Source organism: Apaloderma vittatum, unplaced genomic scaffold (genome assembly GCF_000703405.1).
Source record: "Apaloderma vittatum isolate BGI_N311 unplaced genomic scaffold, ASM70340v1 scaffold4652, whole genome shotgun sequence".
NCBI classification, from domain to species: domain Eukaryota; kingdom Metazoa; phylum Chordata; class Aves; order Trogoniformes; family Trogonidae; genus Apaloderma; species Apaloderma vittatum.
In genome coordinates, this window is record NW_009702936.1 from 1 (window position 1) to 13,522 (window position 13,522).

The 13,522-nt window shown below is 38.6% G+C and overlaps 1 protein-coding gene across 1 annotated transcript; it reads left to right on the forward strand.

Moving 5' to 3' along the window:
* Positions 1–4,798: 4,798 nt before the first annotated feature.
* On the forward strand, positions 4,799–13,052 carry CHDH (choline dehydrogenase). The gene is made up of 7 exons (XM_009864409.1): positions 4,799–5,604; positions 6,053–6,204; positions 9,359–9,488; positions 10,124–10,258; positions 10,920–11,062; positions 11,886–11,988; positions 12,546–13,052. The coding sequence occupies exons 1-7, from the start codon at positions 4,851–4,853 to the stop codon at positions 12,962–12,964; spliced, it is 1,836 nt and encodes a 611-aa protein (XP_009862711.1). The 5' UTR covers positions 4,799–4,850; the 3' UTR covers positions 12,965–13,052.
* Positions 13,053–13,522: the final 470 nt, after the last annotated feature.

Sequence of the window (13,522 nt, forward strand, 5' to 3'; positions counted from 1 at the left end):
GGCCGGAGCCCTGTGTCCGTGGAGGAGGAGGTGGTGCGGTGAGTAGGCTCCGACAGTTTGAGCCCTGGGAACGAAACTTACCAGAAGGGTTCTGTGAGGGAATGAACTTTTTTACTAGCAGGACCGACGGGAGGGTTAGTCCCAAACAGTCCCCGCAGCAAATGAATATAAGCCGGCTACTCAGTCTGCAGTGAGAAGAATAAACCAAACCAAGAGCTGCTTCTGCCTGAGGAGTTGTTCCTCCTGCGAGCGACAGGCAGGCCTGGGAGCAGCACAGCGCCTTGGGGGGGAAATGGCCAGCAAAGACTCCATCGCTCTTCTGCACCGCGTCCTGTCCCTGCGGCTGGGGGGAAGTCACGTATACGACATCTACTAGAGAGCATATTATTGTTACAGCCCTGGTAAAATAGAATAAGGAGTAAAGTTTCATCCAGTCACCATCTTTTTGTTGCAGGATCTGTTTAGGGGACTGGTGGTGGGACAGTACTGGTGCAGGAGGAACGGGTGTGGGTGACCATGGGTATGGCTCAATACGACACAAAGAATTGTGCATTGAGACCAGTGGTTTAATCCATCCAATCCAACTATGTATGTTGGGTTTAAATTAAATCAGAACAGCTTGATTTTTGACCTCTGCACTTCAGAACTTCAAAGTGAATCATTCACGTACTGATTCCTAAAGTCACTTGAATTTTATGGCCAGGAAACTGCTGACTGACTTCACTCCTGGGTTGCACTTTGCAAGATGAAAATTCTCTCAAATGTTACCATGCTAGCCCTCTTCCACTTGATGTAAAACAACAACAACAACAAAGTAAAGAACATCTAGCTTTAAATCTGACAAGCATATGTGGTGGAGAAGATTCAAAAATACTACTTCAGTTATTTGAAAATAACATTAGATTGAGCTTTCTCGGTTGGTAATTCAAGCTTTCTAGTCCACACAGTGGGTGCCCTAACTGCCTTGGTACAATTTTTTGATCACTCTTATTTCCAGTTTTCTTGAAGAATGGGACAGTTCTGATCAGCTAAAAGTAATGATCCTCAGTAACATTTTTAGATGAGCCAACTTATCTACCTATAGAACCATTACATTACTGTCCATTTTTCAGTATACCCTCCCCCTGTGTGTGCAGGATACCTGCCCTGCTCTGTCTATGTTAGAGTGTGATCCCTTTAAATCTGTAAGTCTAGGAATGAGTTCCCCAGGCTGAATCCTAGAACTTTTGCTTAGCTTTCTTACATACCCAGTACAGCCTTTTCTGCATCTTTTTCTCTCCCTTCCTTAAAAAAAAAAGTTATACAGTAACACATTCTTAAAGAAGACTGTTTTCATATGTGACCTCAGGTTAACAACTCTAAGTTGCAGTGGTAGGTACCCAGGGCTCACGTCGGGGTTTATTCCTCATACAAGGCTGACGGTGCATTCAGAAATGTGTTACGATGATTCCACGGGCCCCATATGCTTCAGAACTTTGCTGCCCACTTCTAGTTACCTGATGTACCGTTAGATATATCGTTACATTGTAGCAACAGAATTTTCCCCCGAAGGAGCTCCTGCTCTCCTCACTCTTTTAAAGCTACTGTCTATAGGCCCTGCTCAACAGTAATTGTATCTGTAAATACATACTACTTTTAACATGAGCTCCAGATTTTGAAGCTCTAGTTCAATACAGGGAAGATACATGTACTGCCATATGCATTTCTGCAGGTCTGTTCACCGATTCCTGAGGGACATCTTACTACACATTCTTAGAGAGGTCATGATACGTGAAAATCCAGGTGAAGACATGCAGTAATATCCAGTAAGGCCCCAAAGACAACTTTTTCTTGGTGGTAAGTACAGAGGATTCCCATAGAACTAAGTGGTCTACACCTCTCTATATATTTTGTTTCAGCACAGCCACTACAATATTTAAAAGAGCTGGCCACAAAACTGTAGTTCCCTAGTGGGTAAATTGGGTCAGCTACCCCAGCACATCTCAGAGCCTCAGATAACGCTACCTATTAGGATAACAACTTGATTTTTTTCCCCCTGATTTACTGGAAAAAGCACATTCTTGCTTGAAATACAGTTCTTGGGAACACTGTACAGGTTGTAAATTCTCCCTGGCAAAAAAAGCCAGATAAAACTAAGGGAAAAATGAGCACAAAGATGCATTAGGTTACTTCCTCACTGATGTTCTTTTGTTCAAAGGAGTACTCCTGCAAAATTCTACAAGACTCTTCTGTAGAAGAACTTGAACTTGTGATAAGCTCCTGTATGTTTATAGAACTACACTGATTCTTTTAGGTAGAAGTATCATCATGTTCTAATTTCAGGACTTCTCAATCTCAGTCTTTGATACCAACCCCTTCAATAAAATGTTGAATTGTTCTATGAGTTTCTAAGCCCCCACACAGGAGAGGCTCTTAACAAATCAGCTCTTAAAAGGCTCTAGACTTCAGTATTAGGGTTCTGGTATAAGGAAGACACAAACAGTTCCGTAACATCAATGCTGCCTTTGGTGTTTCACTTGAGGTAGTAGTTTTGGAAGCTCAGTCACCACTGCGTATGCTATAGCAGGCTGTAGAACTGCAGCCTCCAGCACTACCAGAGTCAGTCAGTCCCTGACTAAACATGCTTCTAGGGATTCTGCATCATCTACCTTCCTTGAAGTCAGCAACTAGATAGGTTGTAGGCTTAGCAGCCAGCGTTTTCGTTAGGAGACGCAGTAATACCTGATGGCATTATAGATCCCATGCCAAAGTAAGACAGCCAGTACGTGTTCCAGAGTCTGTGAGCCCCACCTATTTAAATAATAAGCATTGACCATCTGTAGGACCAAAATCTGAGGGTTTACATCACCTCATCATGGTTAATCTCCACCAGAAAAAAAGAAACTATTCCCGTTATAGGGACAAAGGGCCTTTCCCAAATTATCAGAGCCCAGGTCCATCCTCTACCAACTCCATCAGCAATGTGCTGTTCCAGAAACAATAAAGTCCTGTTACCTACCAGTTATGCAGTACAAACACAGGTGCTTCATAAACAAAGCAGAAAACAAGTAAAAACTCATCTACCTTTACAGCCTCCTTTGCTACATCACAGGAATTTGCCAAGCGTTTTCTTTCAAGAAAGAATCCTTTAATAGTCTCCACCTGTAAAAGACAATTTCAACAACGCCCCCCAGCTGAAATCAATTTTGAATTGACTGCGGGAGAATCAGCTCTCTGAACTCGGGGCTCAGACCTATCACAGAACAAACTGTTCTCCATGGTTGGTTGTTAATTTTCCAGAAATTTGAGGGTTTGTGCAGCCTATTACAAGTTTTCCCAAGTTTTTCCCCAAGAGGAAAAAAGACACTTTTGCATATGAGATTGTATATAAAATTGTAAATAAATGCAGTTGTATGGGAACAATTTTTAACATTTGTCATCATTCTGCATCTCATTTCATTAGATTGGGCCTTAAGGGCTCATCTGTGCTCTCACAAACTTTACATTGTAGCGTTTTGCCTGAGAAAAGGGGGACAGTTCTGTTTCACCTTTTAGCAAGAAAAAGCTGATGATTTCAGTGATTAAGGCATGTTTTCTTTTAGTTAAAAAACTCCAGACATTTTTTAAAAATACAGGTCTTTCATTACAAAATAGAGGATAACTATGGAACTTGAATGTATGAAAATCAACATTAACAACCTAATTAATTTCTGAAAAAATTGATTGCACAAACATAATACAGTATTCAATATATTTCCAGGAGAAAGCTTGCTTCTCTCTTTAAGATGGCCAGTGCCTGACAGTGTAACAGCCTCTGGATAGGTTTTGGTCTCTAGAATCCACAGCAGTGGTTTAGACAGAAGCCATGGGAGAAATACTGTTTACAGCCCAAGGATATCCTTTTTCACTAAATGTTTATACCAAGAGGAATGGTTTCAAGGGGTCAGAGCAAGAGAAACACACTTTAGACTGGTCAGCTATGTCCATACCTGCAATACTTACATGGCCTGTGAAAATCTTGGCATTAGTCCCTGTACCTGAAACTGCGCAGCACAGAGCAAAACCTGTGTTGCTTGCAAGGCTCACAGCTTTTTCTGAACGTAAACCAACTGCCATTCCTAGTTAGCCTAAGGATCTGGTAACTGTACTTGAGGCACTCCTGCAGGATCTGGTTTTAATAATGAGGTAAAAAGCCACAGATGAACAGATCTTGCTTTTGCCTGTGTTAAGAGACATGCTTCAAAACCCAGCAGTTTTTCACCTTAGGGATAGCAAAAAAATGAATTTCCCTTTTACAGATTTGTTTTGCAGAGATGTCCTAGATTTGGTCTGGCAGAGGGTACAGTGGGCATACTCATCATTTTTCTTGTTGTGAATTGGCCATGCAATATCTCCTGACTGTCACAAACCCACAGAGAAGTTTCTGAGATTGCTGTTCTTCTTAAATTCTCACCTATGCTGGTAGGCAGATGAAAAGAGACTACAAGGTAAGGAAAGATTTCTGTCCTTTATGGTTATGGCAAATGCTTGAAAATATGCATTATATATCTATTTCAGGAACAAGAAGCAAATAAAAATCAGACTGCATATAATACAAAATAGGATGCCACTTCACTGGTGCATAGACTGCATTGAAAGAATAGTAAGACAGCAAATTTCAGCATAAATGTTTATTGGTTTATTGGCATTGTTAACATTTTTGGACAGTGAGAATGGGTAAAGTATACCAGTTTTACCTGAAAATGACTGACATTTTAGAGCTCATGCATTATATTAATGCTTATATCTTAATTAGGATTTTCGTTTATTTTTCTAGGGTAAAACACTGGATTTTTGTTAGAAATTCTGCAGGAGTGATACTACCAGTAAAGATGTCATACTTAATGAAAGGAGTTAAATGTTGCAGTCCTGTGAATCAGGTGCACAAAGTAACAGGAACTCTGTTTAAAGCACACATATTCAGGAACCTATTGAGTGTCAGTGAAAAACAATTCAAAATTTCACGTACATCATCTCAGCTTAGTTCTGAAAAGGCAGACTCTTACAGTTACGTCATTGTGGGAGCTGGATCAGCAGGGTGTGTATTAGCCAACAGGCTGACTGAAGACCCTCTCAGTGCTGTACTGCTTTTGGAAGCCGGGCCTAAAGATACCCTCCTAGGTAGTAAAAGATTGATGTGGAAGATTCATATGCCTGCTGCATTAACTTACAACCTCTGTGATGAGAAATACAACTGGTATTACCACACAACCCCACAGAAGCATATGGATAACCGAATTATGTACTGGCCCCGAGGAAGAGTGTGGGGTGGCTCCTCTTCTCTCAATGCTATGGTTTACATTCGTGGGCATGCAGAAGATTATAATCGATGGAGCAGAGAAGGGGCTACAGGATGGGACTATGAACATTGCTTGCCCTATTTTAAGAAGGCACAGGCCCATGAACTGGGGCCAGATCAGTACAGAGGTGGAAGTGGACCCCTGTATGTGTCAAGAGGGAAAACAAACCATCCTCTTCATCATGCATTCCTGGAGGCAACCCAGCAAGCTGGGTATCCCTTCACAGATGATATGAATGGCTATCAGCAAGAAGGATTTGGCTGGATGGACATGACTGTACACCAAGGTAAATCATAAAGGGGTCCTTAAGTGCCTTGTATTTCTGACCCACCAGTGGTACCTCTGAAAGCGTTCTGGAATATGGACAGATGATCTGCACTGAATGCCATTTGGTTGTTCAGACTGCTGAACAGCCGTGGGACTCTGTACTTACACCCTGTTCGTTTCACAGCACCTTGCGATCAGTCAGGTCTGTATTTAATTGAAAATTGCATTGGCATGCAAGTCTTGATTGACAGTTAAATTTGGGAAGGAGAATGGGTTTTCAGAATGTCCCTGCAAAATTTGTCATGTTAAAATAAAAATCTTTCATTATTACATTAAATCACATTTGCTTCACACTCTGTAAACTCTATGAAGGTTTTCCCTCTGTAAACATCCCCATGGTTATTGGCCAAAATCTTGAAGAATACTGACCATGCTTATTTTGATGTTCATGTAAATATACACTGTAGGTCGGAGATGGAGCACAGCCAGTGCTTACCTTCGCCCAGCCGTATCACGCCCAAATTTGTCAGTTGCAGAGAAGACACTTGTAACAAAAATCTTGTTTCAAGAAACAAAATCCATTGGTGTTGAGTATGTGAAAAATGGGCAAAGAAAAAAGGTAAGAGGTTTTTATTATCCAGTATGAGTCAAAGCGAAGTTAATTTGTTTTGGTTTTTTTTTAAAAATGAAAATTTTTTTGAGTGGCACTTTACTATCTGCTTTTCAGATTCTGTGCTGTCTCTTCCTGGACGGTTATTTTACAATAGGTGATATTTCAGCTGTATTTATTTAAACATCTCCATTATATTTCTGTCACTCCATACTGAGCGGACAAGATGTAACTTGATGTTACACAAGAGTGATTTGTAGGGTTTCTGGCTGGAACCTATGGCGCAATCACGTGATGTCTCAGCGTCTTGGTTAGCCTACTGAAATGCTGATGTTTCCAAGAAACCATTCTGAAAATGCTGTTCTGGCACAGGAAAATGTGTAAAGGCTAGATACCGAAATCTGAATGGCTCAGGGGATAAATAATGAGTCATTCACTTCTACTTTGCTGTTATGTATTGAGTTTTGGGATAGTAATGATGAAAGTTGCCTTACAGTTGTTTGTGGAATGACTATTTTTCAGTCTCAGTCCAACTTCCACTGAGCATGTGATCATGTGGAGGGAAGTTTTAATTGCCGTTACAGCTTAACTCTGTGGATAAGCTGTGCATTTTATGCAGCTTTCAATCACTGACTTCTATAAGACCTAAAACATTACCATTTCCCTTAACTCTTTACTTATTATGGGGTATGTAAATAGGAAATTGCCTAAAAGGAATTTGCATGTTAATAACTTAAGATATTTAGTCACAAAAAATTATAAACCAGAAAGTGGAACAGTAATATTCTAAAGAGAGCTGAGGATGGTTCGAGTTCAGTGAGGCTTACAAGACTCAACAGACAAGTGTTCTGTGACTGAACACCTGCGAGAAGTTAACATGCGGTATAATTAACCTGTTATTTAATTTTTTAATGCACAAAATCTTGTTCTCTAAGTGGAATCATAGTGATAATAATTTTAACAATTTAAAACAAAAGTTGCAGAAAATTTAATTGATTTTGTGAGCTATTAAATGTCTGTGAAAACAGTATCTCTACTTCTTGTGCTATCATCAAGATTAATTTTGTTGAAGGAAGTCTTGGAAAGCTTCTTGCACATGATTAAAGACTTTCTGAATACTGGACCACTTTAATTGCAAAATTCTTTAATTGCTATGAATTTTCATACATATTAGTACATGTATGAATTATACATAGTAAATGATATATATTTATAGCATAGATCATAAAAAGTACACCTTCAAAGTATTTCGCTTCCTTTTCCCTCCCCCAACATCAGAATTGCAAAATTTCTCTGCTTTTACTTTCTGGAAAATTTTATACCTGTCAAGATTATAAAGCTAATAATTTTATTACATTATGACCACCAAGATGAGACACTTGATTATATTAAAGTGGTTTTGGTTTTACAATCTATTTTAGGATCTCTTTTATGTCAGTCATCAGTAAAGTTAAAAGATCATCAAAACCTGTTTCAAGCATGATTCAAAACCTGTTCATCAAGCCAGCGACGTGTTATTTCTGTAGACATTAGGGTTCTGGAGATCTCCCAGGACTCAAATAAGCCTCTGACTAAAGTAGAGAAGGTAGACTGAACATTCCTCAAGTTCCTGAGTTCAGAATCAACCAGAAAACTGTATTTAAAGGGGAATAGTGTTTTTAATATATCATAGACTATATAACCCATACAAAAATGTTTCAAAGTCAGTTATTCCTGTTTGCATGTTAGCTTTAAGCACAGTGAGAGACTGTATATGAGCTAGGAACAACCACAGTGCTGACTTTGCAGTGAACGTAACCTGAACGAGCATCATTTGAACGCTGCCTGGAACAAACTGGCACCAGTTCTGTGTGTACCATAGAAAATATAAATGAGTTATATTTGTATAACATACAAAATACAGATCTATGTATTGATTCAGTAGTCACAGATATGCTGTGTATTAGTCATAATATAGTAATGATTGCCTAGAGCAAAACAAAAATGAACAAAAAATATCAGCACTGGCTGTCCATTGGCAATATGAGATAAATAGTGTGGAAACAATTTTATCAAAATTTGTCTTCTTATAAATTCTGATCTTATTACTAGCAACAATCTCATTCACCAGTACTCTGTACAGCTGAGGTATCATTCAAAAAGGACAGGATTACTACAAATTAATCTACACTCCACGTTAATCTGTTAACACTTCTCCATACTACAAGAAAAATGAGCATCTCTTTAAAGTTGCTTTAGAACATAAATGTCTCATCTAAACTAAAAAGAGTAAAGGAGGAGGGTATCTCCACACAGTTTTCCCTTTTAACAGTGAAAAGCACTAAGGGGAGGTAGTTCTGATCCTAAATTTAAGAGCTGTGGTAACAGGGAAGAGGTAGCCTTCATATACAAATGACGCAGAGAAGGATTTTGGTATTGCTAAATGAGAGTATTTGGGGGCCTGAAATCCTTGGAAAGGAGATGTGCCAAAAATACTTGCAGAGAACGTTCTAGAAAAAAACCTAACCAGCACAGAAAATCAAATCTGAGGTGGAAGAAGAGTTTATCAGCCAGGGCTCAGACTCAGTAACTACTTGATGAAAAGTCTGTCAGCAAACAGAATTCTATCTATGCCTGCAGTTAGTTCTCTCAGTAGCGCTTTAGTGGTTGAGGGGCTTCTGAGCTCACTACAGTGAGCTAAGAAACCAAACATTAGTCTTGGTTGAATTAAGAAAATATACTCTTGAGAATTTCTGAGCTAGTGTGTCTCTGAATTAAAAATCTTCCTTAGGAGTTTCAGTTTTAATTTACAAATGGTTAAGCATGAAAATGGAATAGATGCTTAGCTAACTGAGCCAAGTGTCACAGGTACTATTTTCCTGGCAAGTAGTGCAGGAATTTATTGGCGGCCATGGTACTGGCTGAACTGAATGTATGCGTGCCATACAGTTTGAAGGGATTGCAAACATGGGAATAAATACAGAAATTATTGAAGTGAAAGCTTGATCATGGCTCTCTGTAGAAACTTATAGCAAGATAGGAATACATTTAGAATGAGAAAAATACGAGGGAACAGTGTCCAAACTGGATCAGAATATCATATGTGAACAGAAGCTCTTGACATGTTGCTTGCATTTAGATCAGGCTTAATAATGTTAGGACTTTTTTGCTCATTTCCTTTTAGGCTTTTGCCAGTAAAGAAGTTATTTTAAGTGCAGGTGCCATAAATTCTCCACAGCTGCTTATGTTGTCTGGGATTGGCAATGCAGATGATCTAAAAAAGCTGGGGATCCCTGTTGTTTGCCATCTTCCTGGTAATCTTTTTAATCTCTTTTAACTCTACATTTTGGATGGAGGCAATTCAAAGACGATTAAATTAAACGAATCCATGACATTGAGTTGTCTTTATGTCAGGTTGTGTGGGCTGAAATGTAAATGTTACAAATGGGTGGAAACGCATTGATTCTAGAACTGAGCAATAAACTCCTACACTTTCTTCACTCTCACACTTTCACATTTGATAGTGAAAAATGCCACTGAGTACTTTTACGGCAAAACAGCATTTAGAATTTTAAATGAGTTTTCATCCACAGCACATTGTATAAACTCCCACTGTCATATATATTCAAAGTTAGAAGAAATAACATGCATGTTTCCTTAAAACTAGAAAAGCTAGTACTGTATTTGGAAGTCATAATTGGCGATTTTAGAACAAGTGATATGTCTGCCATTTTAACTTTCTATTTTCATTCTAGTCGTGCTATGTTTATGTAAAACCTTATTCTGACATGAGCAAAAGGCTGACGTGACGTGGTCTTAGTCATCGCTACCCTTGTATGAGGTTATTTTAGTTGCCATTTATGCTGCAAATGTTGTGTATAATTGTTCTGCGTGAAAATAACTATTTTTTCCCTTTCTTCTCACTTCTCCCCCTTTCTAATCCCCCCAGGAGTAGGCCAGAACCTTCAAGATCATTTAGAAGTGTACGTCCAGCAAAAGTGCACCAAACCTATTACTCTATATAGTGCACAAAAGCCAGTTAACATGGTGAGGATTGGTTTAGAATGGCTTTGGAAATTTACAGGTATGAAATGAAGTGTGCCATCATCCTATCAGTGATTGATTTAGAGATATTACAGCCTTTTATTTATGAATTTCAAAGTATGGGAGCATTCATACATAATTTCTTTTCATGTTCTGGAAAATAACTGGAGCTTGCAAATAGATCTGAATTATTATTTTTTTATCAGAATATTGTAAACTAGTTTATATATTAGGTAACATGGGAGGTTTTTATATGCTCTTTTTAAACATATCTCATGTTAAGAAAAATTATACCCTTAAAAACCTTGATGCTGAGAAAAGCTGTTCCAAAAAAATTAAGAAAAAAAAAATTTGAAATATATATCATGTCAGTAAAAACATATTGTTGACTTCTTTATCTTGTTTTTTTCTTCTTTGTCTTGTTTTCTTTATAATTGGCCAAAAATAATTAGTTTGTTGCTTGGATCAGAATCCTTTAGGCTTGCATCTAAGTTAAGTAAATGTGACTTTCATTAAAATGACACACTCATTTTACAGTAACCCAGCTGTAAATAGCACCTTAAAAAGAATCTGTAAAAACAATCCTAGAAATCACTGTATATATAAAATATTCATAGTTATGAAACCAAGGGCTAAGAAGTGGACTTCTTGCTTTTCTGAGGTCTTTTAAGGGCGTTTTCTTTCTCATTTACATTCTCTAGGTGAGGGAGCCACTGCCCACTTAGAATCTGGTGGCTTTATCCGAAGTGAACCAGGGGTTCCTCACCCCGACATTCAGTTCCACTTTCTCCCTTCTCAGGTGATTGACCACGGTCGGGTTGCTTCCACAATGGAAGCTTACCAGGTGAGTTGCTGGAGAGCATACTCCAGTAATGTTCTGCAGCGATTAGCAAGGAGTCTTACACTCTAGTATAAATATTAAGAATTTGGCCAAATACAGAAAAATACTTTGTTCAGTATAATACAAAAGAGCTAGCTTAATCTTCTACATTGGGGAAAAAACCCTGAGGTTGTTATTTTGTATTGTTACCAAGATTGTGTTAATTTTTGTCTCTGGGAAAGTAGGCAAGTATTGAACTGATGTTGAAATATTTACACTACTGAAGTGCCACAGTGCTATTGACTGGAATACTATTGTTCTAGATGCTGTGCAAAACCAAAACAAGGTGGTCTCTGTTCCACTGCAGTTTAGACAGAGGTTTAAGCGAGAATGTGTGAGGCCACTCAATTATTTGTTGTCACAAATCCAATCCCCGTTTTAGACTATGGTGTTGATCCAAAAGTCTTTACTAATGCTGGGGAACTGTCACTGATTACACATATTTCTCCTTGCTAATCTCCTTTCTTCAGAGATGGCTGCAATCTGGTCTGGTTGTTGATTGCAGTATAATGCTCTGCACTACTGCTAAACTGGAATGGTTGTATTTTACATTAAAAGAACAGTTGTGAGCTGATGACAGGCATATTCCCTTCTCCTTACAAAATATCACATTTACAACAAATCTATGTAAAATGGAAAAATGTTCAATCACATTTTCCATGATCTCTCCTGAACACATACCTTTGCTTAATTTGTAGTAACTGTCCAAATTGGGAAAAAAAAATCATACTGAATTTGGAAATAGATCTGGTGGGATTGTGTTGTAAGAATAGCCTGGGTGTTGCAGGTTCACGTGGGACCCATGAGGAGCACGAGTGTGGGTTGGCTCAAGCTGAAGAGTACAGACCCAAAAGACCATCCTATCATTGAGCCGAACTACTTGTCAACAGGTACATGCAGCTTGTCCTTATCCTGATGTCAACTTATTTCTTGCCTTTTTCAGTAGCAGATTTTCCTATCTACTCAACACCAGTTCAGATGTGCTGGTTGGTGCATTGTTTCTTATTTCTCATTTATAAAAGTCAGTTTCAAAAGAGGCCACTGTGCAAAGCACTGCATAAACCACAAAGAATTCCCTGTTGATGATGCAGTTGGGGTTCTTAGTGTTTGCTGCATCATGCTGCTCGTTTCATCCCCTCCTCTGCTTGTGAAGGAATGGATTTAGTTTGCTGCTTTGTGCTGAGTAGTGTCCTTGGCTAGACAGTGGGTATCGTGAAATAAAGAGTTGTTCTTCATGGCTCACCTATTCCCTTTTGGGATTGTGTAATATAAGTGACAGTTTTGTTTACAGTGAATGTAAATGTCTGTGACTTTGAAAAATATCCTACCTTATTATAGCTTTCAGCAATAAGCGAGAGATTTTCCCTCCAGACTTTTTTCTTTGATGCTATTCTTTGCTGCTATGCATTCTGTATGCTTACAGTTTTCTTATTTTCTCTCCATACAGAAAGAGATATTTGGGAATTCCGCCAGTGTGTCAAGTTGACCAGGGAGATCTTTGCTCAGAAAGCTTTTGAAAAATTTCGCGGGCCTGAAATTCAACCAGGAAACCACGTTCAGTCTGACAAAGAAATAGATGCTTTCATCAGGCAGAAGGCTGATAGTGCTTATCATCCTTCCTGCACCTGCAAAATGGGTCAGCTTTCAGACAGCACTGCTGTAGTTGATCCCCAAACAAAAGTAATTGGCGTTGAAAACCTGAGAGTAGTAGATGCTTCAATAATGCCCAGTGTTGTCAGTGGAAATTTGAATGCCCCAACTATTATGATAGCAGAGAAAGCTGCAGATATAATTAAGGGCCTCCCATCACTTCAGGAGAAAAACGTTCCTGTATATAAGCCCAAGACGTTGGAAACACAGAGATAAACAAATGTTTTTATCCTTTCACATATTTTGCTACTTAGACTTTCACCAGCACATTGGTTTCTTATACTGAACATGCCAGCAAAATAAATACCATGCAAAACAACATACCCTGTTTAAATAACTATCGGTTTGAACCAATCTCTTATACTAGACTATCTATTCATTTCTTTTAATTGGTTGGCTTAAGCTGCTTATATTAGTTAACATGACCTTCTGTGGTACAATTCAAATTTTTTGTTATGAAATGACAAGACAGTTGTACACATAAGCCAGAAATACTGTGCAGTTGCATGACAAATGGAAGAAATTAATGTATGCTATTTTGAAAAGCATTATGGTATGCCTTTTAATTTGAAGGAAGGGTTTTTACTGCTGTGAGCGTTACCCAGGATAACAGCTAGTCAGTAATCCCCACATCCTGCTAAGAATGGTTAAGTAAGCATTTATGCAATTTCATATTCACTAGCCAAAGTAGTTTGTATCGGAATACACAATGAGAAACATCTGCATGTGTTTGGGATTAGTCAGATGTGGGTTTTTATGAGAGGAATGCAGTTT